Source organism: Haliotis rubra, unplaced genomic scaffold (genome assembly GCF_003918875.1).
Source record: "Haliotis rubra isolate DU_JTF1 unplaced genomic scaffold, ASM391887v1 Scf40, whole genome shotgun sequence".
NCBI classification, from domain to species: Eukaryota; Metazoa; Mollusca; class Gastropoda; order Lepetellida; family Haliotidae; genus Haliotis; species Haliotis rubra.
The window spans coordinates 1,524,172-1,551,537 of NW_025767080.1; the positions used below are offsets into that span (position 1 = coordinate 1,524,172).

General features: G+C 40.3%; 2 protein-coding genes across 3 annotated transcripts in view; one reads left to right on the top strand and one right to left on the bottom strand.

Moving 5' to 3' along the window:
* The window catches only part of LOC124287440 (unc-112-related protein-like), a 103,234-nt gene extending 96,482 nt beyond the window's left edge, over positions 1-6,752 (top strand). The window contains exons 9-12 of the mRNA XM_046723991.1: positions 1,201-1,307; positions 1,688-1,903; positions 2,533-2,679; positions 3,247-6,752. Coding sequence (XP_046579947.1) covers positions 1,201-1,307; positions 1,688-1,903; positions 2,533-2,679; positions 3,247-3,537 — 761 coding nt within the window. The 3' untranslated portion in view covers positions 3,538-6,752. The remainder of the gene's footprint in view (positions 1-1,200; positions 1,308-1,687; positions 1,904-2,532; positions 2,680-3,246) is intronic.
* Positions 6,753-7,403: 651 nt separating this feature from the next.
* Positions 7,404-27,366, bottom strand: part of LOC124287400 (probable 2-oxoglutarate dehydrogenase E1 component DHKTD1, mitochondrial) — a 47,414-nt gene continuing 27,451 nt past the window's right edge. For both annotated transcript variants that reach the window (XM_046723933.1, XM_046723934.1), the window contains 17 exons: positions 26,769-26,832; positions 26,030-26,103; positions 25,110-25,253; positions 23,811-23,926; positions 23,320-23,395; positions 22,870-23,061; positions 21,012-21,113; positions 19,478-19,609; positions 18,962-19,082; positions 18,387-18,526; positions 16,607-16,763; positions 15,834-15,934; positions 14,652-14,753; positions 13,822-14,067; positions 12,105-12,168; positions 10,217-10,302; positions 7,404-9,675 (listed from right to left, as the gene is read on the bottom strand). In XM_046723933.1, coding sequence (XP_046579889.1) covers positions 9,574-9,675; positions 10,217-10,302; positions 12,105-12,168; positions 13,822-14,067; positions 14,652-14,753; positions 15,834-15,934; positions 16,607-16,763; positions 18,387-18,526; positions 18,962-19,082; positions 19,478-19,609; positions 21,012-21,113; positions 22,870-23,061; positions 23,320-23,395; positions 23,811-23,926; positions 25,110-25,253; positions 26,030-26,103; positions 26,769-26,832 — 2,019 coding nt within the window. In that variant the 3' untranslated portion in view covers positions 7,404-9,573. The remainder of the gene's footprint in view (positions 9,676-10,216; positions 10,303-12,104; positions 12,169-13,821; positions 14,068-14,651; positions 14,754-15,833; positions 15,935-16,606; positions 16,764-18,386; positions 18,527-18,961; positions 19,083-19,477; positions 19,610-21,011; positions 21,114-22,869; positions 23,062-23,319; positions 23,396-23,810; positions 23,927-25,109; positions 25,254-26,029; positions 26,104-26,768; positions 26,833-27,366) is intronic.

The following is a 27,366-nucleotide window of genomic DNA, read 5'->3' on the forward strand; positions in this document are numbered from 1 at the left end:
AATGATGAGTTGATAAAGGAAATGTTTTGTCGAATGATGAGTTGATAAAGGAAATGTTTAAAGAGCACTTCTGGAAATACGGTCCTATAAACTGATGTTGCCACAGAAAAGGACTTATACGTCAGTCATGTGATTCACTAAGTGTAGAATAAGATTGTGTGGATGAAATATCAGTCATGTTGAGAATATGTGTATGCAAATTTTCTTATAATTGTCTTTACTGCTGTTGAAGTAAGGATGTTCCACTCAGTCAGTAGTTGAGTCTCTGAGCCTATGTAGCAGATTGTTGATTTGAGTGTTACCATGTGACTAGGTAGACAGGGAGGGTCCCACTGGCCTTAGGGGGTGGGGCATTATATGTAACACTCTTCAGACCCAGGTGTTCATCACTTACACCTGGTACAAGTACTGCTTCACCACACTGGTTTACTTGTAGTTACGTGAAGTAACATTAATAATTTGCATCAATGTTTCATATTGACCTGAATCCATTTGGGCTAGTGGTGTAGCCTAGTAGTCAAGAATTTGGCACTTCCCAGTTCTAATCTCAGTGCCTAACAGGGGTATGATACCTGAGGCTCGTTCCTGCTATCTTTACTGGACGATCTTGCTGAGAATATTTATAATATAATATGTAACTTAAATTCATCACTGTGTTAATGTGTTGATTTTGATATAAATAGTATTGTCTGAGTTTCTCTGTTTGCTGAAAGAATGTGTAATTGTGACCTTTTAACACCTAGCTTTTCTTGGTGTTTAAAATAGATGCATCCTTCTTTATTCTGAAAGCTCATCAACATTATTGTTATAGTTTATCCCTTTATTAAAAAACTACCGGTAATTGTAATGTAGCATCTTGCAAAATTGCATATTGTGTCATTTTCAAGTCATGACATGAACTTCAGGTTTCCTTTAAACAGCTCCCTGAAAACATTCAGTGACTTACAAGCATAAGGGTAAAGCAGCAGGAAGCATGTGGCAGACACATGTGTGCCGCCATTGCCACACACCCAGGCAGACCGACACACTGTACACACAAACATACTTGAACAGCTGATACAGACACACGGCTACACAGTGGGATTAACTTACACCGCGGCATGGGCAAGGGGAGGTAACTCTGTTTTGAATCTGTGGGATTTGTGGCAGATTTAGTGCTTAGTGTTGGTTAAACATTCAAATTGATTTGAATTGTTTCAGGGTGTGAAAGTAACCCCGATGTCAACCTTACCTCTAAGAAATATGGCATCAAGTTGTTTGTACCAGAACATGACGGAATGCAGGAAGTCTGCCTCAGGTTTGAGTTGGTGAGTTGAATCTGTAATTATCAGAGTTTTTAGTTCTCATGAAAACCTATTTGGAGTTTTTCACCTGAAAATTTGTAATCATAACAAACCATCACAGTATGAAATTATTCAAAGGGGTTTTTTTTGTTGCAGATTATGAATCTATTTATGAAATATGGTTAATTATGACCCTTGTGAAAATGGTGACAGATTAATGAGGATAGCTACTACAAGATTATTAAAGGATGGATATTGATACTGACTTAAGTAAAGCAACTTTCACTCTGTCCTGTCAGAAAAATCCTCTTCATTTGTATATTCCGCATGTCATATCTGAAGTTATTTTGATAGCTTTGCCCCAAATTGAAGAATTCATCATTTGGTCATGTAACTGTCCACAGGAGGAGCAGTACTGTAGGTGGATGGCGGCCTGCAAGTTGGCATCGAAGGGCAAGACGATGATGGACAGCTCGTACGAGAGTGAGGTCCAGGCTCTGCAGACCTTCCTCAGCATGCAGCATCCTGCCACAGTCCCCACCATCTCCGCCAACGAGATCAACATCCAGGCGGAAGACTTTGTAGCACCACGATTCTACAAGAAAATCAAATCAAAATCGGTGAGTTTCTGATAGCATTCTTCACTGTTTCTTAGAGGCATCCTGTTTTCAGAGTGTTGGAATGTTGAGTATCCTTTTTGACTTACAGTAGATAGTTTGTGATTGCTTTAGCTGCCCTGGTGCTCTTTCATTGTTCGTGGTTCCGTAAAGATCACTTTCTTATTAGAATGATTTTAGACGATGGTATCGATGCTGTTGTAGATGCTTTGGTTGGAGATGCTGATGATGTAGATAGTGATGTTGATGCTTTCATAGGAGATGTTGATGATGTAGATAGTGATGTTGATGCTTTCATAGGAGATGTTGATGATACATGAAGAAATGTGGTCGGAGATATTAATGTTGTAGTAAGTTGTGTTGGTGCTGTTGTAGGAAATGTTTCTTGAATGAGATGTTGATGTAGATAGTGATGTTGATGTTTCATGGGAGATGTTGAAGAAACATAAGGAGATGTAGTTGGAGATGTTATATTGATATATTGACATTGCTATAGGAGATGTTGATACTGTAGCAGAAGTTGATGCTGTAGTAGATGTTGATCCTCTATGTGTGGATGTAGATGTTGATTCTGTAGTTGATGTTGATCCTGTAGTTGATGTTGGGAGTACCGTGTATACCATGTTTTGCAGCTGGTACAGAGGATTATGGAGGCACACACCAATGTCCAAGGCATGACTCTCATCGAGGCCAAGCTGGCATACATCCGTGCATGGCAGGCACTGCCAGAGTATGGTATCACCTACTTCCTCATCAAGATGTCAAACAGCAAAAAGGAGGTCAGTATCCCTCCATAACCTGGACACTCCGTCGCAAACTTCAGAATGTTTCAAAATGTCCAGGATTCTAAATAATATGTCTTTGACTGACTGAGTTTAGTTTTATGCCGCTTTTAGCAATATTCCAGCCATATCATGGCGGGGGACACCAGAAATGGGCTTAACACATTGTGCCCATGTGGGGAATCGAACCCGGGTCTTCGGCGTGACGAGCCAACGCTTTAACCACTAGGCTACCCCACCGCCCCATATGTCTTTGAAAACCTATTATCCCAGAAAACCTTACTGTTGACACTGAGAAAATTATTGAATGTATTTTGTACTCATTAAAAGGCGAATATTTTGATTTGGATTAAGTCACCAGAAACAGACATTTTCTGTTTCTTTTTGAAGTTATGATGACAAAGTGTTTTCTCATCTGACTATGCCACTGTTATAAATCATTCACTGAAAAAAAAATGAACTTGATAATTAAAAAAAATATTGTTACTGCTACAAGAAACAGTTTTGAAAAGTGATTTCATGGCTTGCGATGAAAGTTTGACATTAGGATCTGCTTTGTTTTAGGAGTTGATTGGTGTCGCTTCCAACAGGATAATCCGGATGGATCCCAACACCGGGGACTCCATCAAGACATGGCGCTACAACACGCTCCAGTCGTGGCACGTCAACTGGGAAAATGAAAACGTCATTCTCAACTCCGAAGAAGAGCGAGTCACATTCTCGTCAATAGGAACTCCATGCAAAGTTATCCACGAGTTCATCGGAGGCTACATATTCCTGTCAATGAGATCGCAGGACAAGAACCAAACATTGAATCAGGAACTATTCCACAAGTTGACAGGTGGCTGGTCTTGAGGCTGTCACAGCCAGTCAGAACTCTCCATTCAATAACAGTGCCTCTTTATGGAAGTGGTTGCCATGACAACAGAAATCTGCCTGTTGCCATAGCAACAAGTCCATGTCGGCATGGCAACCGCTCCAGGTTCACTGCTGTCAGTCATAGTTGTTTTGTTTGTTGCTAGGCTGGTCCCAAGCAAGCTTAGGGCCTTGTCTTAGATTATAAGATTATTATCTGTTAAGTGTATCATAGCTAAATACTACGACTCTGTCCTGTGCCACATTTAAACTTGAATTGTTAATATCGACAGCCATAATGCTTCATGCCATAGTGGTGGTGTGATGACGACTTTTATCAATAAATATGTTTTCCACACTGTGACCTTTCTCCAAGAGAAGAAGAAGGGAGTCTGTGAGTCAGGATGTGTTTGACTGGGGTGGATGGCCCCAGGGTTTCAACACTAAGTAGGAGAACGTGAACAGCTTTTCAACATAGTGCTTGATGATGATGGAACACTAGTTCTGCTGAAGACTGACACTGTAGTGCTTGTTCTGTAGAACACATCGGACTGAGAATTTGTGACATTCGATGGAATTGCCATTTCTAATGTGTGTAGGTGCTTTGAGAAGCTGAGAAATTACTTGGTGTGTGTATTGAGGACATCTCACTGCCTGATCATCAGGAAACATCAGAGGACATCTCTGATGATCCTTGTCACAAGGAATCGTCAAAGGTTGATAGGGACTCTTTGGAACTCGCTGAGCGATCAGGATAAAATTGATTAATGGAGGTCTCATCCAGCCCATGTTCAGGCACACTGTATGTTTTCAGTTTACAGATTTTAGTAACTGGAACAAAGAAAACAGACACCAAGAGATAATAAAAAAATACTTGAAATATATTTTTGTTTGCCCATCTGCTCCAAAACAGCTAATCATCAGAGGCTTAAATTTAAAAAAATAATTATTATATTTTTTTTATCAACCCAACCCAACCCAAAGATCTGTAAACAGTAAAACATGTACGTGTGACCTGAGGTTCATTCTCATGGCCTTGAGATTGTTATGACATCTTGTTAGGGACGTGATATGGTGTTTGGTTTGGTGTGGTTATACACTATCTGATGCAGGGGAGAGCATCCACGAAACGAGGACAGCCATTTGAAGACGCAGCCTTTATCTATCACATTACAAGGGGTGCTCGTTGGATGTATATTTAGGCCAGTGACTGTCATATATAACAGGAAACCAGTATCATCTAAAATACCGCTTCCCTATAACCATCTATCACAATTCTCTCTTTTGGCTGTTGTTCTATTTCAGTGTTTGTCAAAATAATTGTTAATTACATATACTACCAGCATATTCCTGTGATGGAAACTGATTGATATGGCATGTTCTATAATAAACTGACACTATTAGACGTATATATACTTCCTCAATATTAAGAATGGAACACTGTGTAAAAGCGTTATGTACATAATGTGCTTAAAAATATATTTTATTGTGGAAATCGGACGTTGAAGTACATCGCAAAATATCCTTGGTTTGAAGATGCCAAGATGTTGTTAATGATAAATATTGATAATTGATATGTCTATCAAGGTATTTATTAGTGGTTTGATTTATTAACCAATATGTATTAGTTGTCATGACAACCCCATGTGTTGAGGAATTCATCAGTCACTATAAGGGGTGCAATTACATTGGTGCTGAGTGATGATGTTGATGATGATGATGATGATGTCGCTGGTCATGTGATTATTATACATGCTGTCATAACCGGTTTGTACAGTCAGTTGAATGAAATATTTGTCGTAATTATTCATTTGTTGGTTATCCAGATTCTAAGAGTAATTAATTTTCATCTAATGTATTCTTAATCGTCTAAGAAATACTGTAATTTTCAACTGTTAAAAAAGATTGTAATGGAATGGCACCATCATTAAGTGCGGATTACTCCACTGTGTTGAAGTTGATAAATACTCAATGTTGAAAACTCATTCAAAAGTGAAATAAAAATAGATTGTCTCATTGTCGCATAATAATGGGCCGAACATCTTTTTATTGTCCAATCATATTAACAAACTCACAGCATGGCTGCTTGTATTGTATAAAACCAAATCATCTGACATTTGCCGTATTTCCTTCGATCTCTTAACGAAGTTCCAATGAAACATACCTCATGATATTAGCTATGGGCTATTCTAGACTAATTATGATAATGTGGATGGTAGCAATCACTAGGGCTGTACTTTGGCCTGTACCTACCTATATCATACACAACCTTTATAATATAATAAATATATCAACGCAATAAACATTGATCATTGTATATGATTCATTATCACGTGGTTATGCCAGTGTTTTCCTGCAGTGTTACAGCTAAAATATGCTGATTCGGCAATCTGTCACTGTCACAACACAACATGGATTCTGTTTCTATAACAGGACCTTTTGTAAATATTTATTAATATTTGCAACATAATATGAATTGCCTGTGACAATTATGCAGATTACTACCCAACACCGATGTTAACAGACTTATAACCCGTGCCATTTCTTTATGCTTTCGTCATCTATGAGGATTGCAGTTTTTAGCCTATGTTTTATTCATCATACCTATCTGCATTTAAGTGCCTTTTGTCTTTGTTGGGATATGCATACTTCTGTTATAATTTCAAACTGTATTCCATCTACCTGTGTTCTGGAGAGACTGGTGAAATGTTATCACTAGGTCATACTGACCTATTAAAATCACAATGACAAACAAAAGGTCAAGGTCATGTAAGAATTAGGTGAAACAGAAGTTATTCTACTCTTCATTTTAAGTCAACTTGGAATGGAACTTTTCTAGAATTTGCAATAAATATCAACTGATCAATTTAGGACATAAATATTTATCGAACAGACAACTATGTATTGATAATAAGCATTGGGAAATAGCATGAAGTTATTTATTGAACAGAAAGTTGTTGAAATCTGTCACAGATCACCTTTCTGGTAGGCCTTCTGATATTTCAGTAACAGGTTACTACAGAGACGAATGTTGCCATGACCTTTGTGTTATTTATTTGCACCCTCCCCCGTCTGTGTCCATGTTGCATTTGAAGTGCTGATGGAGATAACGCTGTCATTGTCTCTACCTTGATCTGTCTGCCCATCTGTCTGCAGGGGAACATCTACAGAGGATCATGTATATTGTCTTCCTATTAAACAAAAGTCAAAAGCTGCCTCAGATTTGTGTTGTGTTTGCTTGTCTGTTCTGTTATGAAACAACTTGTGAGTTGGATACAAGGGTCACTGCTGGTGTGTGTTCAGATGATCCGACTTGATGTTTAAAATCTAGTCGACACAATTCCATTTTCCAGATGACAAAAAGAGGATAGTTGCATTCTGTTAAACCGTTGGACTACAGTTGTGCTAGGTAACAACATGTACTGTATAAAAGACTATTGAACATGAACTATTAATGTTCTTAGAATGTTGATGTAATCTGATTCTTCTTTCAGTTTCTAAACAAGGTTGTAATGAAGCCATGTCATAGTTCAAAGAACATTGGTTTGTCTCGTAAAATCCTCTGATGTTGGAGAATACACAGTCATCGCTTTTGTTGTGAAGACCTCACTGCCATGTCACTCCCGGCTAGTCAGAATGCAGCACAACTCACAGCAGCAGACAACCTTAGCTGTTTCCAAAAGTATTGCAATCATACACAGTGCATACTCTTAAAGTTGGAATAAACCAAATAGTGCCAAAAGCCATCAAGGCTAACCTGTGCAGATCATGATATGGCTAAGGGAGGCAACTCTGCATAGCAAATTGCAGATGTCCATTAGTGAGTTGAAAGGTTGAGTCTAGATCAAAGAGAGAGAATTCAGTTGAGTTCATAAGCAGATTTATTTGCTAAAATAGTAAGATCCCAATCAGAGAAACACCTTTGTGGACCTGTTTGTGTAAGTCATACGCTATTACTGTATGAAAGATACCCTGGATAACCAACTAATTTAACTTCAATAATTTCTGTGTAAACTATTTCTCATCACAGTTGAACATGCAACTGTTAAAACAACATAAATATTCACATGTCATTACAGCACTATATACTTTCAATCAGAGCATATATACAACAGACACCATGCCGTCATCACCTGGATCTGCATGGGCATACATACAGTATATTCACTGGGATACTATTGAATGCATCATATACACTCGGTAAAAACATTTAAAATATATCTCACCTGGGTATGACATCTACGTATAGTTTGTGCGAAGTCTGACTAGTGATGAATCTGCTCAGGTCAGTGGTCCTAATTTATGGCTCTGTGTGTGTGTGTGTGTGTGTGTGTGTGTGTGTGTGTGTTGATGATGATTTAAGGGGTCAGGTGGGGTGTCATATTTTGTTCTGGGAGGGCAATTTTGTACAGCGTTTCCAGGGGGTCAGCAATTTTGTACATATAAATATTTTAAAATTATGCTTTAAACATATGGAAAGGGGGAGTTGGGGTCATTGACTTTGTACATGACATGCAGGGGGTCATTTACTTTGTACATAAATTTTATGGGGGGGGTCATTCACATTGTACATGCTTCTCCATAAAAATCATCATTTCTCTCCACCCCCCTAAAGCCATAAATTATGAACGGTCCCTTAATAGACTTATTGGTATAATATGTCTATTAATAGACAACTTTCATTTCATTCAGGAGACTCTGATTAACTAGAAAACACAGACATCCAAATTCTTTAGTTCAGTGGAAGCTATTTCTTTTGTTTTCAACAATTGTTCAAGAGATATTCCAGAATAAACAAATAAAAACCAAAAAATATATCCACCCAAATAAATTTTGTTGCATGAAATTAAATCTTATGTGGTCACCACCCAAAATTGATTTAATTTGTAATTTATGCATGGACATAGTCGTCAACCACTGGAACATTTCTGATATTTATACCAGTAATTCAAAATTTGATGAAACTGTAGAGAATTTCTCATTTCAATTGGGTCAAAATGGACCTATTTCCTACTCACCTTTATGTGAAAACAACAAAGATTTCCTCCAGTGACGAACCAGCCAACTAACACAGTGTATAAGCATAGGTACTCCCTTTGGCTTCCAGGGTGAGGAATTATTTGATCAGTGCAGACTGCAAACTTTCTATGTCCCTATTTTGAAGATTTAATCCCATCAAATCATACGGTGTTAAAAGCTTGTTTTGAGAGCAAAAACATTTTTTTCAACATTGCCTGGTACTTAAGTAAATCCCAGTCATGGATGCAGTCAAATCAAGCAGGGAAGTGAATCGCAATGCCCTTGTCAGCCCTGATGGTTAAATGCAGTTCAACTTTACAGGAGTCGAGTCATATCCTCATTCTACCAATAACAGACATTCACATACTCTGTAGAGTGTCACCTCATTAACACGGACTACGTAGCCTGTATGGAATATCTCTGTGTAAACACTTAAATATTCATTAATCCAGCATTTATTACTGTGACTTGAATGCGTTTGGAGAAGTAATTTCAAATCAATGAGGTATAATTGCATAACAGGAGCTGTCAGAATGCCATTGCAGAAATCAAATGTCAATACAGAAACAAGAACTTATGATCAGCAAAACAAACAAAGTTACATTCCTTTTGTTATAAAACAAACAATATGCACCAAGGTTAAGAGACAATTCCAACACAATACGGCAGAGGAAAAGAAAATGCCGTTCACATAGTGTAACCCTGCTGGGGATACAACTGACACAGACCAGTAACTATTTCTGTGTCAGAGATTGCCTATTTCAGATCAGTTAATGTACATGAACCCTATATTTCACTCTCATACAAAACGTTATATCCAAACTGCCATTTTGTCCCCCAAAACAACAATTGGCTGCCCTCCAGGATGGGTCAGACAGTGCTGCTATCACAACCACCCGGTATGATAAGAACCATGTTGGATCCCCCCCCCCTGAGTAAACCACAAAATATTCCTAAAGCACTCCAATCAAGGAGTGATCTGTAAATTGTCTGTTTAAGTAAGGTAGAAGGTGCCGTCTACTGGAACGTCTGGTCAATGATGGCTGTCGATTCCTGTCTGTGAATCTCTCCGATGCCAGTTGCCGGCACGCCAAGGTTGCATCTGCCAGCATACTTCAACTACAAGACAGAGATGGAAGTATGTGAGATACAGCAGAATCTATGTCTGTGACTTGGCCCTGGTCCTGTTACCTGAAGAACCCACCACAACATAATTCACAAGATGCCGGACACTCGTCTACTGGGTGGAGTATACAGCTCAACTTAGCAACATTGAAACATTCATGATTTCCGTACCACATGTCTTTGAGTGTATAGAGGTATAAGCATTATATCATGTGTACAGTAGTAGACTTACTCATGGTGCACCTTGCTTATGTGTACGTTTATACCACCATAACCTCAAAGCAATACTGAAGTAAATTGTTATATAAAAAAAAATTCACAACTCGATAATTGATTATTTACATGAAAAATATTTTGATACTAAAACAGACATGATTCAGCATAATAATGCAGCATAAGGGCCATCCCCTCCTAGGACTATTTGGTCACATTAGTGAGATCTTCTTTTGAGCAGTATAGTTCTGATAGTTGAGGCTCACTAACAGCTATTTCTGTAGTGTTGACTGTATATCCTTAGACATAAAGCTAGTGTTACCTGGACTCCAACGATGTTCTGGAAGCGAGGAGCCACGAAGGTCCAGGCTCCCATGTTCCGGTGCTCTTCCTGGCTCCACACAAACTCTGCAGAACATAGACAGGTAATTACTCTACGTCACATCAATAGTTCCTGATACAGAGGAACATTGTCTAACCAATACTGTCTACCCTATAGTTTCAACCCAACACTGCCTGCCCTATACTTTCTAGCCTATACTTTCTAGCCTATACCGCCTACCCAACACTGCCTGCCCTATGCTTTCTAGCCTGCTATATACCATCTACCCAACACTGCCTGCCCTATACTTTCTACCCAACACTATACCGCCCTATACTTTCTACCCAACTCTCCCTGACCTATACTTTCTAGCCTATACTGTCTTCCAACACTCCCTGACCTATACTGTCTACCCAATGCTGCCTGACCTATACTGTCTACCCAACACTGCCTGCCCTATACTTTCTCCCCTATACTGTATCTCCGATTGTGTCTACCCAACACTGCCTGCCCTATACTGTCTACTCAATACTGTCTATCCTATACTATCTACCCAACACTGCCTGCCCTATACTGTCTACCCAACACTGCCTGCCCTATACTTTCTCCCCTATACTGTATCTCCGATTTTGTCTACCCAACACTGCCTGCCCTGTACTGTCTACCCAATACTGTCTATCCTATACTATCTACCCAACACTGCCTGCCCTATACTGTCCACCCAACACTGCCTGCCCTGTACTTTCTACCCGATACTGTATCTCCTATTTTGTCTACCCAACACTGCCTGACCTATACTGTCTACCCAACACTGCCTGACTTATACTGCCTGCCCTATACTGTATCTCCTATACTGTCTACCCTAGACTGTATCTCCTATACTGTCTACCCTATACTGTATCTCCTATACTGTCTACCCTATACTGTATCTCCTATACTCTACCCTAGACTGCATCTCCTATACTGTCTACCCTAGACTGTATCTCCTATACTGTCTACCCTATACTGTATCTCCTATACTGTCTACCCTAGACTGTATCTCCTATACTGTCTATCCTAGACTGTATCTCCTATACTGTCTACCCTATACTGTATCTCTTATACTGTCTACCCTATACTGTATCTCCTATTCTGTTTACCCTATACTGTATCTCCTATACTGTCTACCCTATACTGTATCTCCTATACTGTCTACCCTATACTGTATCTCCTATACTGTCTACCCTATACTGTATCTCCTATACTGTCTACCCTATACTGTATCTCCTATTCTGTCTACCCTATACTGTATCTCCTATACTGTCTACCCTATACTGTATCTCCTATACTGTCTACCCTATACTGTATCTCCTATACTGTCTACCCTATACTGTATCTCCTATACTGTCTACCCTATACTGTATCTCCTATTCTGTCTGCCCCCTATACTGTATCTCCTATACTGTCTACCCTATACTGTATCTCCTATACTGTCTACCCTATACTGTATCTCCTATACTGTCTACCCTATACTGTATCTCCTATTCTGTCTACCCTATACTGTATCTCCTATACTGTCTACCCTATACTGTATCTCCTATACTGTCTACCCTATACTGTATCTCCTATACTGTCTACCCTATACTGTATCTCCTATTCTGTCTACCCTATACTGTCTACCCTACAAAACAACTCTGGTGAACTGGAATTCAGCCTCACAGTCATGGTTGTTGGGTGTGTTCAATGAGGACAACTTTTTCAACCTACCCTGCAAGAAAGTGAGAGAAGAGTGTAGAAGCACTCTCACAGCTAATTCACACTGTAGATGATCAAACAGTCAAACAATGATGAGCAGATAATGACATTTCGCTCTGGATTCCATTAGTTTCTGCAATATTCTTGTACAAACCTGTTGCTTTTGAGTATTTCTGTATTTCAGTCCTGAGTTCTTCAGCAGGGAATGGACACAGACTCTGAAGCGATTATAACAAAGACAGTCTTAAATATACAAAGGCTATTTACTGGTGGGACACTTATTAAAAACAAACTTGATGAGCGAGATTTATTGTCAGTGACAGAGCAGTAGTATACAACTTCTATTTCAAACTACAGTGAAGCTAACATTATTTTATGATGCACATTAATCATTTATCTTGCCTCACACATATATGTCGTTTTCTGATTGGCTGAGCGCTCTTCTATTATTTTCAATGTACCTCACTTACAACCAAGTAACATTTTCTATGTACCCTGCTGGGAATGCCGAACTCATTTGGTACTTTGTAATAGTAATTCTTTATTTCGAATAACATTGAATCACGTATAATGTACGGAAATTACCGACGTTTTGGAAAAGCAAATCGATGGAAGGGAGCTAACTCTAAAGTTGTTTTTCTTGTCGTCTGGTACTCCATACTATGATCCGATACCCGTGCTTCAAACAGTTCAAAATTACTAGTGAGGTGTTCAGTAAGATAAATATGTTGATCACTTGTCCCTTGGGGCCCATAGGTTGATGTACCCTCGATGTTTCTTTATGTTCAAGCATAACAAACATAAACAAGAATCGAGGGTACATCAGCCCATGTCCCCTTCGAGACCAGTGAACAACTTATAATATACAATTCTTTTCTGTAAAAAGATATGTAATATGCCCCCCAAAATATGGCCTGTTAAATAAATTGTGCTTGGTGGTGATGACTCCTGAAATGGAGCTATTGTGGTGAATGCGTCCAGGGTATTTATCCAGAGATATACAACCTAGACAATAGAGGATGATAAAAATGTCCATATGGGTTTACTAAACACAGCCTACCTCTAGCCTTACCATATGGGTTTACTAAACACAGCCTACCTCTAGGCTTACCATATGGGTTTACTGAACACAGCCTACCTCTAGGCTTACCATATGGGTTTGCTGAACACAGCCTACCTCTAGCCTTACCATATGGGTTTACTGAACACAGCCTACCTCTAGCCTTACCATATGGGTTTACTGAACACAGCCTACCTCTAGCCTTACCATATGGGTTTACTAAACACAGTCTACCTATAGCCGTACCATATGGGTTTACTAAACACAGCCTACCTCTAGCCTTACCATATGGGTTTACTAAACACAGCCTACCTCTAGCCTTACCATATGGGTTTACTTACTAAACACAGCCTACCTCTAGCCTTACCATATGGGTTTACTAAACAGTCTACCTCTAGCCTTACCATATGGGTTTACTAAACAGTCTACCTCTAGCCTTACCATATGGGTTTACTAAACAGTCTACCTCTAGCCTTACCATATGGGTTTACTAAACAGTCTACCTCTAGCCTTACCATATGGGTTTACTAAACAGTCTACCTCTAGCCTTACCATATGGGTTTACTAAACAGTCTACCTCTAGCCTTACCATATGGGTTTACTAAACACAGTCTACCTCTAGCCTTACCATATGGGCTTACTAAACACAGTCTACCTCTAGCCTTACCATATGGGTTTACTAAACACAGTCTACCTCTAGCCTTACCATATGGGCTTACTAAACACAGTCTACCTCTAGCCTTACCATATTGGTTTACTGAACACAGCCTTCCTCTTGCCTTACTATATGGGTTTACTAAACACAGCTTACCTCTAGTCTTACTACAGCAACATTATTCAGTCCTCTCGTCTCTCGCTCCTTGACCAATGTGTAGTAGTGCTTTCCGGAGACAAATATGACCTTTGTCACAGAGTCAGCCTTGACCTTAGGGTCAGCAAGAACAGGCAGAAAGCTGGTGCCAGGTGCCATGTCAGAGAGAGATGAGGTCGCTGCTGGGAGTCGAAGGAGAACTTTTGGCGCCACCATGACTAGAGGTTTGCGGAAATTACGGACCATCTAAACGTAAATGGAACACAGGCATGTATGTCAGAAGAAATCAAGAGGGCTCACCACCTTGATAAATGTTTGTCAACACTTAAATGTATTAGTACAGTTAAAATGTAGAAATATCATTTGGGCAACAAATATATGTGGAAAACCATTAATCCAAACTTAATCTGTCAGATCCAGGAAATCATAAAAAAAAACTTTGGATGTCACTTCTGGTGAATGCTAAGTGAACAATTTGAATCTTACTGGAGGATGCATGGCTATGTAAGACAATGAAATGTCACCTTTCTGAAACCACTTGGTTTAAATGCTATACCACTCCAATTCGGAAGACAAATCACACAGAACACAACAATATCAACTCAATAGTACACCCTTGGGGTGTAGGTGCCATCTCATTTAGAAATGACAGGGTGTACATTCACAGCACACACATCGCAGCCTTCACTGTTGCATGTTTGTTTTCTTGCTTGCCTGTACTGAACCATTTCAATGGCCCGATGGTGACTGGCTGATTAAGTTCAGTCTCAGACATGTATTGTAGTAGAGCTGATCTGCCACTAATGAGACTACACTACAGCAGGCCTCACTTGTCTGCGGAGGAGATGGAAATACTGAGCTGGTGTTGTGGGGTTGGCCACCTGGAAGTTGACATGGTCGCCGTCGATGCCGTCCTCCTGGCTGCTGCACATCTGTCAAAGATACAACAAGTGTTCGTGTTGAGATCTCCTCTCAAGGTCAACAATCATCGTATGGACCTGGCTACATCCTCAGTGACATCTTCAGGGTGCAGTTGACTGGCACCATAGCCCATCTACTTAACATGTGGGTGATACAGGTCCTGACAATATATCATGGGCAGGTACATGCTACTGACAAACCCAGTACTGTAATAGTGATTCTAAGATGCTTCAGTGAAAGATCAAAGACGCCGACAGTACTAAATAGGATGATAATGTGCACTTTTTGCATTACGTCACAATGTATTGGCGTCACTGAGCCATTTTAGTCTGCACCCTCGTAATCGAAAACTTTTGCATTACGTCACAATGTAACCGACGTCATGATGCATGTCAGTTGTCATTGCCTCGTACAGCCTCCTACAGTAAAGTACTCCGTTGCATCCCATTTCTTGGTTTGCAGTTGCTTCACTGGTGGAAACATTACGTTTATGTTTTCCGACGGATAGAATGTCTCAGTTCGACTGACAATTTTATGACACGCTAACGTTTGCAATGTTCACATTCCCACAATGCAATCGCAACGTTCATATTGCCCCATATAGTTTACGTTAATCACAGATGTAATTAAAATAATTTAGAGAAGATATTTAACCCTAACGTAAACCGTCATCAAACTGTTTATCATGTGTTTTTCTGACTATGTTCGTCTTAACGTAGGTGGCAGACACGTCAATAGAACAGCGCATTAGTTAGCCCTGTGTGAGGATTCATAATTTAGGTCACTGACACGTCATTTCTTTCTGCCTTAGATTAATCGTAATTATCCTTAGAAAGTATTAAATTTGGAATCTTAGAAAAGAAATACAGTTCGCTCTACCACTTTCGCCCTGAACTATCATAACGTTAAAGCACTCGGACGCAAGCGTCCTCATACTTTATTACACTATACATGGTGGTAGAGCGAACTGTATTTCTTAAATATATGGGTTTTGAATTGTTGAACTGATAAACAGCAAATCCTGTCACTACAAAGGTCCACTACTCTGCAAACAACTCTTCCCCCATTGAACATTGTGTGATGCCACCCACCTGTAGAAACCTCTCAATGCGGCAGGAGGAGTGTTCAGGACCAGCGCCGTCCATGCCGTGAGGCAGCAACATCACAAGACCACTCTGCAGCAACCACTTGTCTGTGGAGCACATCAACAACCTGAGTGGTTCTGTCTGGATGGATGGATTAAGGAAGGGTGCATGGATGGGAGGAGAGAGAGTGGAGAAAGGTGGGGAGGAGGCTTAAAAGGACAATTAATGGAGGGATGGTTTGAAGGATTTATGTTATACTGAGGGAGGGAGCATCAAGGGATAGATGACTGTTGAAAGGGTGGAGGGATTGAAAGATGGAGGGAGGGATGGGGCCTTAGGGATGGAATGAAGATCAACTTGATCAGATGGATGGACAGACAGAGGGGTTGGATAGAAAGATAAACTGACTGAGGACATGATGATGATGGAAGATTGGTCACATAGACAGGAAGGTATGATAGGCAGACAGATTGGTAAACAGATAGGTGGATAGATAAACAGGTGGATAGACAGATAGATGGATAGGCAGATGAGATAATGTGGAAAAAGCTTGATCAAAGACATGATATTGTATCATTAACAGGCAAATGGATAAAGTGATATCAGAGAGATAAATTGTCAGACACAAAACATAGATTGTAGGAAAATGAAAAAGTTCATTTTGAAAAACAAAACAATCAGGCAGATTAATATTCACTTAATTTGAATGTTTTGAAGTGAACAGAAATTATTCATACACTTCTCACAAGACAACCTACAGTATGTAATCATCTATAAACCTTCTCCACTGGATATATAGGTGTCAATGATTGCCTGGGCTCCGTTAAAGAAGTCCCCGAACTGGGCCTCCCAGATGGGCAGTGTATTGGGGTTCTCTATACTGAAGCCATACTCAAAGCCGAGGACCGCCTCCTCTGTGAGAGCGCTGTTAGCAACCTGGAGGAAAGTTAATATACATGTACTTAGTCCTCAGTCATTTAATGTTTCATAACTTCATTAACAGATCAACCTATCCTATTAGTCAGAAATAGGGAATCAGTTACAGTTAAAAGAATATTTATGTTCAGAACAGAAGAATTAGCCAGAGAGTGGTTAAAGTTTTCCCATGTCATGCTATCACATATTTCCTGGGACGTGTCATAAACATGACAAACAGAAACTTGAACTAATGCATCATACCAAACTCACTTACACCAAATATCAAAACACGAAGGCTCTATTTCCATTTTCATTTAATGCCCATCACCAACACAAAGATTGGACGAAAACACGTCATTGTATGTTGTGATGCTATTTTCTAAGATGCCTAGCGGTTAGAACAATCGAAAAAAAATACATTATCAGACAATAAAGGTATAGTTTTTTGATGAGGTAACAATTGAATGACGTTATCCCATCACTGCGCCATTCTAGTGTGCCCCCTCACGATGCATGTCAGTTGTCATCGCCTCGCGTACGGCCTCCTACAGTAAAATACTCCGTTGCATCCCGTTTCTTGGTTTGCAGTTGCTTCATGCAGCTAACATCACTGGTGGAAACATTACGTTTATGTTTTACGACGGTTAAAATGTGTCAATTTAACTCACAAGTTTTCAGCGACACGGTAACGTTCGCAATCTTTACATTCCCACAATGCAATCGTGGAATGTCGCTTGACTACTCAGCTTCATCTGGATGTACTGATCTAGACTTATGTTGGTAGTAGAAATGCGACGTATTTTGCCCCATATTGCCCCATAGGGTTTACGTTAATCACAGATGTAATTAAAATAATTCAGAGAAGATATTTAATCTGAACGTAAACCATCATCAAACTGTTCTCATTTGTTTTTTTCTGGTAACGTTCGTCTTAACGTAGGGGGCAGACACATCAATAGAACAGCGCGCCAGTTAGCCCTGCACGAGGATTCTTAATTTAGGTCACCGACACATCATTTGTTTTCTGTCTTAAATTAATCGTAATTATCCTTAGAAAGTACTAAATTTGGCATCTTAGAAAAGAACTACAGTTCGCTCTACCACCATGTATAGTGTAATAAAGCACACTTTTGCCCTGAACTATTATAACGTTAAAGCACTCAGATGCAAGCGTCCTCGTACTTTAACTTTAATAGTTCTGGGCGAAAGTGTGTTTTATTACACTATACATGGTGGTAGAGCGAACTGTATTCCTTAAACAAATTGTATTTTATTCTAAATAATAATTGATTCAAATTTAAACATGAGAAAGTTCCAACAGTTTTGTCAGTGGCATGACTTCCTTCAACTTCCTAGTGTAACAAGTTACACAACAATACCCGCCATCCTGTACTGGTTTAGTATAAGCATTTATTAATATGCATATATATATATATTAATAAATCTACAAGCTTCAAACAAACATGTTACTTTTTTATGTCAAGAAACCAAACTAAATCGTTAGCAAAACATTGAAATGATCAAACCAAATCAAAGAGACATATGGCTGCAATGTTTTCTTTTGGACTGATCCAAGCTAGCATTGTTCTCAAGGTGTGTAAAATTACAATGTGTGTCCCAATGATGGATACACCACCGTACCTCTAGGTGAGCTGACTGAGTGTCCGTCATTTGGTTCAGGGGGATGTAGATGCTGTCGTTCTCCTGGTCGACGATCATGGCATGACGGTGACTAAATGTTGCCCGGCCGACATCTTGACCACTAATTCGAACATTGTAACCTGTCCACAAAGTATTTAGATCTCACATGAAACTATAGATGTACGGAGTTGGACACTGCAGTCTGATTGGTCAACTTCATAGAACCCAAAAATCATGAATAGTTTATTGAACAGGACTTGAATACATTTTTCTCATTTCCATATTTAAGAAATCCTTGGCATCCAGCTTGGCAAAACAGACACAGCATTGATAATACATCATGTTAGATCAGCTGTCTTTTTCTGTGCAATGTTAACAAACATATGTGTTTCACTTTCAGAGTGGCAATATTAAGCATTTGAAGCCATTCTGATACAAAATGGTGACAGTGGTAAAAGAGAGAAACTATCACTGTGGAAACCCGGGGTACTCACTGATAGAACCATGGATGTACAAATACAGCTATGGGAAGATATATACAGATATCAGTTTGAGATATTTATCAATCTGCTGACCTTGATAGATGAGTGAACCCATGGCGAGGGCCTCAGCCGCTGACCAGTCCATGTCTGCTCCCTCCACCATCCTCTGCCGTCGGCGCTCAATGTGGCTCTTCTGGATGGTTGGATGCACATTCTGAAGTTGGTGCAAATTATCACTTTATCACCTTATCAGAGAACTGTTTCTTGGAAAACAACTTCAATGCACTTTGCAGTCAGATGAATGAATATTGTTTGACACCTTGGTGAGCACCATGTTTCAGGTATTTCCAGATGACCCCGATTTCATCATGTCTGTGCCAGTAATTTAGTGATTGTTTTGCTGAGGCTCAAGGACACAGAATCATCCAAGGTACACATTGAATCCTCCTCCTTCAGCCCCCTAGTAAGTTGAGTCGTATTTTGCAGGGTCATAAAACAATGATTCTAAAACAGTTATTTGAGCACTTATCACAATATAAATGGCTAATTTTAAACATTATTTTCAAGCATAGACCCTTACATAGACCACTGCAAGAGAAGTCTACTTACCACATCTGTTGGAATATGTACCGACATGGCACCGACAAACTTGAGGACGTCATCACGTACTCCGGTGTCCCAGTTCGTGACGGAGTCCGACGCCTGTATCAGATGGGACCACTGCTTCTGTAGATGCTTGGGCTGGGAACACAATCACATTTATGAATATATATTCCCTACAGTAAAATTAGGGTCCTGAGAGGGTATTTAAAAACTACACCTTTCATTCCGATACCTCTTGATGCAAATATCAGACCAGAGACAATATACCGATCAGACAAACTCTTCATAGGTCACATGACATCAACCCTGACCAAATTTAAACAATTAATGTGTGGAATTGTGTAGCCAATGAAATGTCAGTTTTCTCTTACCACCTTGATTAACAACATTTGACTACAACAAAAGAAAAGCTACAAAGAACACAAATATTCTTTCAACAGTACTACCGTTTGTGTGTGCCTTGGCTCCAAGAAGCAACAGAGTGATGAAATGTTCCACTATATAATAGCGTGGATGTGGCCTTTATTATTTTCCATTTGGAACTTCCTGTTTATGGATGATGGCAAGATACAGGAAGCAGACCAAGAATACAGAAGCCTCCACACTAACTGTCACATCAGACAATTCACCTGACATTACCTCCTGCCACAGTGTTTGACCTTAACCCTCAAAAGCTGCAGACCCTAAGGACCCAAAACCATAAAAAAATTGTGGTTACTGATCAGAATGGGTAGGTTATATATTTAAGCTACAATATAAGTAATTCCCAGCAAACAAAAAATGTGACAACTAACAAACTGAGTTAAAGAGTTTAATTTAACTCTAGTGACTGACTCGTCTAAAATTCGCCACATTCTGACAGTAAACTAACAGGAAACACAATATCAAAACTCTGCACACCACCATATATCGTCTACCATTGTAAATGAACTGAAAGCAATACCCCGGTCAGTGTATGGAGTTTGCAATGCATTCGGATAACTTGTTCAAGGTTAAAAGATCATATCTCAGTAATCTAAATTGCTTTCTCAACAATATAAAAACGAGATAAACAAACAGAAATTACTAAATGATATTTTCTGAAAACATAATATTCTTAGTTACTCTGGATGAAAAAGCTGTCGGCCATAAGGACCTGCAGAAAACAAAAGCTGTGGGTCAGAAAGGTTTTCAGTCGGCTTCGGGTCTAAGGACTGATGATAGTTTTGAATGCTGTCCTGCAGATGATTTGTCAGATCTTTGTGGAGAGAGGTATCAAACAATGAATGTAGCACTCATGATAATTATATATTGGAACTTCCACAATTTGTTAGTTTGAGTGTTGGAGAAGATGAATTTGTTTTCTTTCGATATCCTTAATATTCCCATCCATATAAAAATGCACTTCGTTAAGTGGCACTTAGAAGCTGGTATGATGAAATGGATCTATCCACAAAAATTGTTCCCCTTTATAAATCCTGAATTTAGCTGATTCCACAAATGCCAAACATCTGATAACTGGTTCAAGAATTCTGCCTTGTAGGTTACAAATACCACCTACCTGTACAACATAAGAGTCTGCCTTGGCCAGGTTAGCTGATAACACTGAGTTCCATGTCTGTACAACTGTGTCTAGATCTTCACTCCTACAGACACCCTCAGACTAATATAAACAAAAAACAACATAATAAACATATGGGTTATTTTCATTAACCTCATGCAATCAAAAACAAAGTACTTTGGACTTATTAAGAAATATCTCAACAAAACGCGTTGTCCTGAAATCCAGATGCTCTTCAAATTACTGTCTGGCTATAAAAGAAAATGTTTTATGTACACCTGGATCAAAATAATAAATTTCAGTTTCATACAACCATCTTTTTCTTATCATAGAGATATCTAATCAAGGGAAGTAACTCTGCTGTCTTGCATGTTTTTCCAGCTTTAAATTCTTCAGTATCGCACAAGCAATGTTCATATTCTGAACCATTTCAGCCTATTTCTTGAATGATTAACAGGAGGAAGGAATTTGTGTGCACCTGCCTACCCATCTGTCCCAAACAAGCTGCCTGAGTACCCATCTGACCAACCCTCTGCCTGACCAACTGTCCACCCATCCAACCACCTGCTTCACAACCCATCCAACCTCCCCTCTGCCTGACCAACTGTCCACCCCTCTGCCTGACCAACTGTCCACCCTTCTGCCTGACAGACTGTCCACCCACCCAACCACCTGCCTCACTACCCATCCAACCAACCCTCTGCCTGACCAACTGTCCACCCACCCAACCACCTGCCTCACTTACCCACTCCATCCAACAGCCACCCTCTGCCTGACTGACTGTCCACCCCCTCTGCCCTGACCAACTGTCTGTCCTCTGCTGCCCTGACCAACTGTCCACCCCCTCTGCCTGACCGACTGTCCACCCACCCAACCACCTGCCTCACTACCCATCCAACCAACCCTCTGCCTGACCAACTGTCCACCCCTCTGCCTGACCGACTGTCCACCCCTCTGCCTGACCAACTGTCCACCCACCCAACCACCTGCCTCTACAACCCATCCAACCACTACCCATCCAACCAACCCTCTGCCTGACTGACTATCCACCCACCCAACCACCTGCCTCACAACCCATCCAACCACCCCTCTGCCTGACCGACTGTCCACCCCTCTGCCTGACCAACTGTCCACCCACCCAACCACCTGCCTCACAACCCATCCAACAACCCCTCTGCCTGACCAACTGTCCATCCCTCTGCCTGACCAACTGTCCGTCCCTCTGCCTGACCGACTGTCCACCCACCCAACCACCTGCCTCACTACCCATCCAACCACCCCTCTGCCTGACCAACTGTCCACCCACCCAACCACCTGCCTCACAACCCATCCAACCACCCCTGCTGCCTGACCAACTGTCCACCCACCCAACCACCTGCCTCCCACCCAACCATCCAACCACCAACCCTCTGCCTGACCTGACTGTCCACCCACCCAACCACCTGCCTCACTACCCATCCAACCACCCTCTGCCTGACCAACTGTCCACCCACCCAACCACCTGCCTCACAACCCATCCAACCACCCCTCTGCCTGACCAACTGTCCACCCCTCTGCCTGACCAACTGTCCACCCCTCTGCCTGACCAACTGTCCACCCACCCAACCACCTGCCTCACTACCCATCCAACCAACCCTCTGCCTGACCAACTGTCCACCCCTCTGCCTGACCGACTGTCCACCCCTCCAATCACATCACTCACTACCCATCCAACCAACCCTTCTGCTTTGACAGCCGGCCTCACCCACCCACTCACCCACCCACTCACCTGCCCCACTCACCCACCCACTCACCCACCCACTCATGGGATTGGGGAAACACAGAGGAACATATGTAATGCCAGTTGCTCCTGTCTTACCACCAGCTGTTTAGCATAGAGGTCTGGAATGCTGCTTCGAGAGTTGATTGCATGATACATGATCGGCTGCGTGAAGGTCGGGTCGTCTAACTCATTGTGACCCCATTTGCGGAAACAAATGAGATCGATGATGACATCTTTATGGAACCTCTGTCGATAGTCCATGGCTATAGAAGTCGCTGTTATAACATCCTGGCAAAGAAACCTATTGTGAGTGCAAACAAGAAAAACTCATGATAGAATAGACTGGATATTTTACTTTCAGTCAGTGATGATTAACCAACCGGTGCCATATCTGTATACGAATCATCTTGTATATATGCATAAATATTTAAAACAAAGTAAAAGTATGCTTTTTATGCAGTTATCTACTGTATGACCAATACTTCAGTACATGACAATGGAGATCTGTGGCCTGTATCCACAGTGTAATGTTAGCAAGTGTCACACCTCTGGGGAATCGCCATTAACGTGGAGAACTGGGTAGCCATTGATCTTGGCCTGGTCACCGGCATATATGGATGACCTGTGGATAAAGATATTATCGTAATAGTAAAGTATATATGAAATTTTTATCCTTGTTTCACGTAATTCCCCTTATCATGTAACTAACAATGTCTCCCATTTTGCTGACTCCACACATTAGTAACATAGTGTATCTTTGTATTGTACCTACAGAGGAGGAAAATGGAGGTCCCTTCTTTATACACATGGTTTCAAACAACCACATATGTCGTCCTAACCAACAGTATAGGTGCCTTGAACAAAATAAATATTAAAAGTAAAATACCTGTCCTCTAGCATTGATTAAATATTTTATGAATATCTACTAAGTAATCTATTTTGCTAATTACAGCTTGTTGAAGACAGAGTTTATACGTGTACTTGAAGCAACATGTCTGTTCCACAGAGGTAGATTGTCAGTCTGTGTATGTCTGTACCTGCCCAGTAAGGACTCGGTGGTGAAGCCGATCTGGTTGTTGACGATGAGGTGAATGCTGCCGCCGACGCGGTAGTGAGGACACTCAGCTATACAAAATGTTTCTGCCACTATTCCCTGCAATACAACATGTACACAACATCTGTAGAACAATAATGAAGATTCTACAGTTAAGCTTCAGTAGACCAAGGGTATAATACAGGCATAACATACAATGTATATATACTGAACAACATTAGAAACGCACCACCCATATAATACGAAATATCCCCGTCAGACTGAAATGTACCCATGATATCTGAGCATCATCTGTGCATTTTAGTGTGGTGCGTTTCTAATGTTGTTCAGTATATGATCAAAAAGAATACATCACAATACATTATGTCATAAACTTAATGGACAACAAACTCCACACAGCGAATCCCCAGTGAATCAGATAATGTAGCACTGATCCCCATCATTGGGTACAATGTCTCGCAATCAAGTCAATGAGTCTGACTACTCAGATGACTCCTCAGCTGATTTACATGAAATCTGGGAATCTAAAGTTCCCAGTAATGAGTGAGTGAGTTTAGTTTTACGCCGCACTCAGCAATATTCCAGCTATATGGCGGCGGTCTGTAAATAATCGAGTCTGGACCAGACAATCCAGAGATCAACATCATGAACATCGATCTACACAATTGGGATATGATGACATGTGTCAACCAGTCAGAGAGTCTGACCACCCGATCGTCTGTTACGACAAGCATGGGTTACTGAAGATCAATTCTATCCCGGACCTTCACGGGTCAACCAGTAATGAACTAAGGAGGTAAAAGTTCTTTCAGTTTGTGCAATTCCTGTTGTATTGTAGAAAAACAATATTTATTTTTATTGATTTTATTGAAGGATAGCTAATGGTGTTAGCTGAAGTCTTTGTATAGAAGATTTAGAAGCTGGTTTCTCCTGTATTGTGCCAAAGTGATCATCTGGATACAGTCATGATTACGTAATACCTGTTGTATAGTGTTGTATACACTCATGTTCACATGATCATGGTGGTTATCAATAGAATTCCATGCAATGATGAAACTAATAAAATTATTCTTTTTTTATGCACCAGCTGCAGCTCACAAACATCAAAGTATTGTATGTGACAGTACCTTATTACATCAGATTCAGGCATAAATGTCAACTTTTGAGGACTGAATTAATTTCATAATTCATTGCCTGATAACATATGTTTTATAGTCTTTAGCAACATAACTTTTCCTATTGTTAATTTCTCAGTGTTGTGACACTACCATGTTTGACTCACCTGAGCAGTAAACGAGGCATCTCCATGCACCTGTACACAGAGAACCTTCTCCCCCACCTGACCGTCATCCCCTGGGGCATAGTCCCCTTCCCCTGCATACAACTGCTTGGCCCTCGCCTTCCCTACAGCCACAGGGTTGTTGGCCTGCAATACATCAAATGTTAACGTTTTCGGCCTGGTCTGTTCATTTACATTCACAGATATCTCAAGAGACTGGAGGTAAAAGCACTGTAGCTCACCTAAACATGTAGTCAAGAGTTGAAAATGTCATAAAAAGGAGCCAATTTATCCAAATTTGGCTGTCAGAATTTGTATTCAAATATTTTCTGCTTGAAATACTGAGAAATTAATAATAGCAACACTCAAATTCTAATGTCATTTAAACACAAAATGATTACATTTTTAACAAAACATAACTAATGGACATAAAAGTATTTTTAAATATGGCTGCCTTTGTGGTGTAATTGAAAATTTGATTTGAATATCCTGCAGAAACTGAGGTGTTAACATTGTCAGGACCAAGCATCTGGAGTTTCAGCTTCATTGGTCCAAAGGCTTTTGATTAGATGATATTTCAAAATTATCACTTTGAGAAAATTTTGGAAAGTTCCAAAGCTACAAATACATAACATTGCAAACACAGAATTTATGCATTGAGTTCCACTACTAACATACCTCATTACACTTTAAGCAGAAAAGGTTGAGCAAGGGCAATAAGATGGTACAATCAAGGTAAAAATGTATAATGTTAATAAATTGTAGAAAAATGTCCAAATGTGTGTCCAAATGAAGTTGGCTATAACATCATCTAAAAGAGCCCTCCAGGAAAGAACCTAGTCCTGCCAATTATACAAGTGACAGATTTTATACTTGTTTGATCAAATGATAAAATTCTAAGACAAGCCCATTCTAGGACGTACCTCCAGATGTGATGGGTTTGGGATGAGAGAGACATGGAGAGACTTGCCGCCATACAACAGGTCCACGGATGTATCTGTGACAACATAAACGCCATGGTAGGAGATCATCCATCATCAGACATCCATGGTAGTATATCTCCGTTATGGTATCCAAAATACCTGGACCCACTCGCCCCTGTTGCTTCACTGAGAAAAATCACTGCTTCCATCTTATTTATCAGCAGTTCAAGTTGCTTAAATCAACAAACAAATGACATTCCTTTATGAAGAATAATGTAGCAGTGTTATCAAAATCACAGCCTCTCATCTGCAAACCCTTTGCACACTTAACTGAATAATTAGACTGCCATAAATTAAGCTTTTGCTGGAAAAGATGTTAACCTGTCTGTTAAAGGTGAGAAAGTTCTCATGATACACAATGTTCACAGTTTTATTTGAGATGGCAGCCACAAAGTACTAATGTTGAAAACTGCATATTTCAGTCATGAAAGAATGGTATAATTTGACTGGAAAGCTATTTTAGTGTCTTGTCATTGAACCAGGCTCAGTGTGAAGCTCCAATGTTGATACTGGTCCAGAATATTTCAGTATTTATTTTAAGAGAATGAACATTTGACAAACAAGATAATCAATTGGAATTTAAAAAATATTGAAATAAAATAATTGGCATTTAAAGAAATAACACCATGCATCTGTTGAAGAACCCCCAAATCCTCTTTATTTTACATCTTCCACTCACATGAATGTGACAAGACGTCTCCAGTGCCCTTAGCATCTGTTGGAAGTTCAGTCTTCCCCTGCATCTGTAACATACAACATTGTCACACAGTTCAGTCTTCCCCTGCATCTGTAACATACAACATTGTCACACAGTTCAGTCTTCCCCTGCATCTGTAACACAGAACATTGTCACACAGTTCAGGCTTCCCCTGCATCTGTAACATACAACATTGTCACACAGTTCAGTCTTCCCCTGCATCTGTAACATAGAACATTGTCACACAGTTCAGTCTTCCCCTGCATCTGTAACATACAACATTGTCACACAGTTCAGTCTTCCCCTGCATCTGTAACACAGAACATTGTCACACAGTTCAGTCTTCCCCTGCAACTGTAACATACAACATTGTCACACAGTTCAGTCTTCCCCTGCATCTGTAACACAGAACATTGTCACACAGTTCAGTCTTCCCTGCATCTGTAACATACAACATTGTCACACAGTTCAGTCTTCCCCTGCATCTGTAACATACAACATTGTCACACAGTTCAGTCTTCCCTGCATCTGTAACATACAACATTGTCACACAGTTCAGTCTTCCCCTGCATCTGTAACA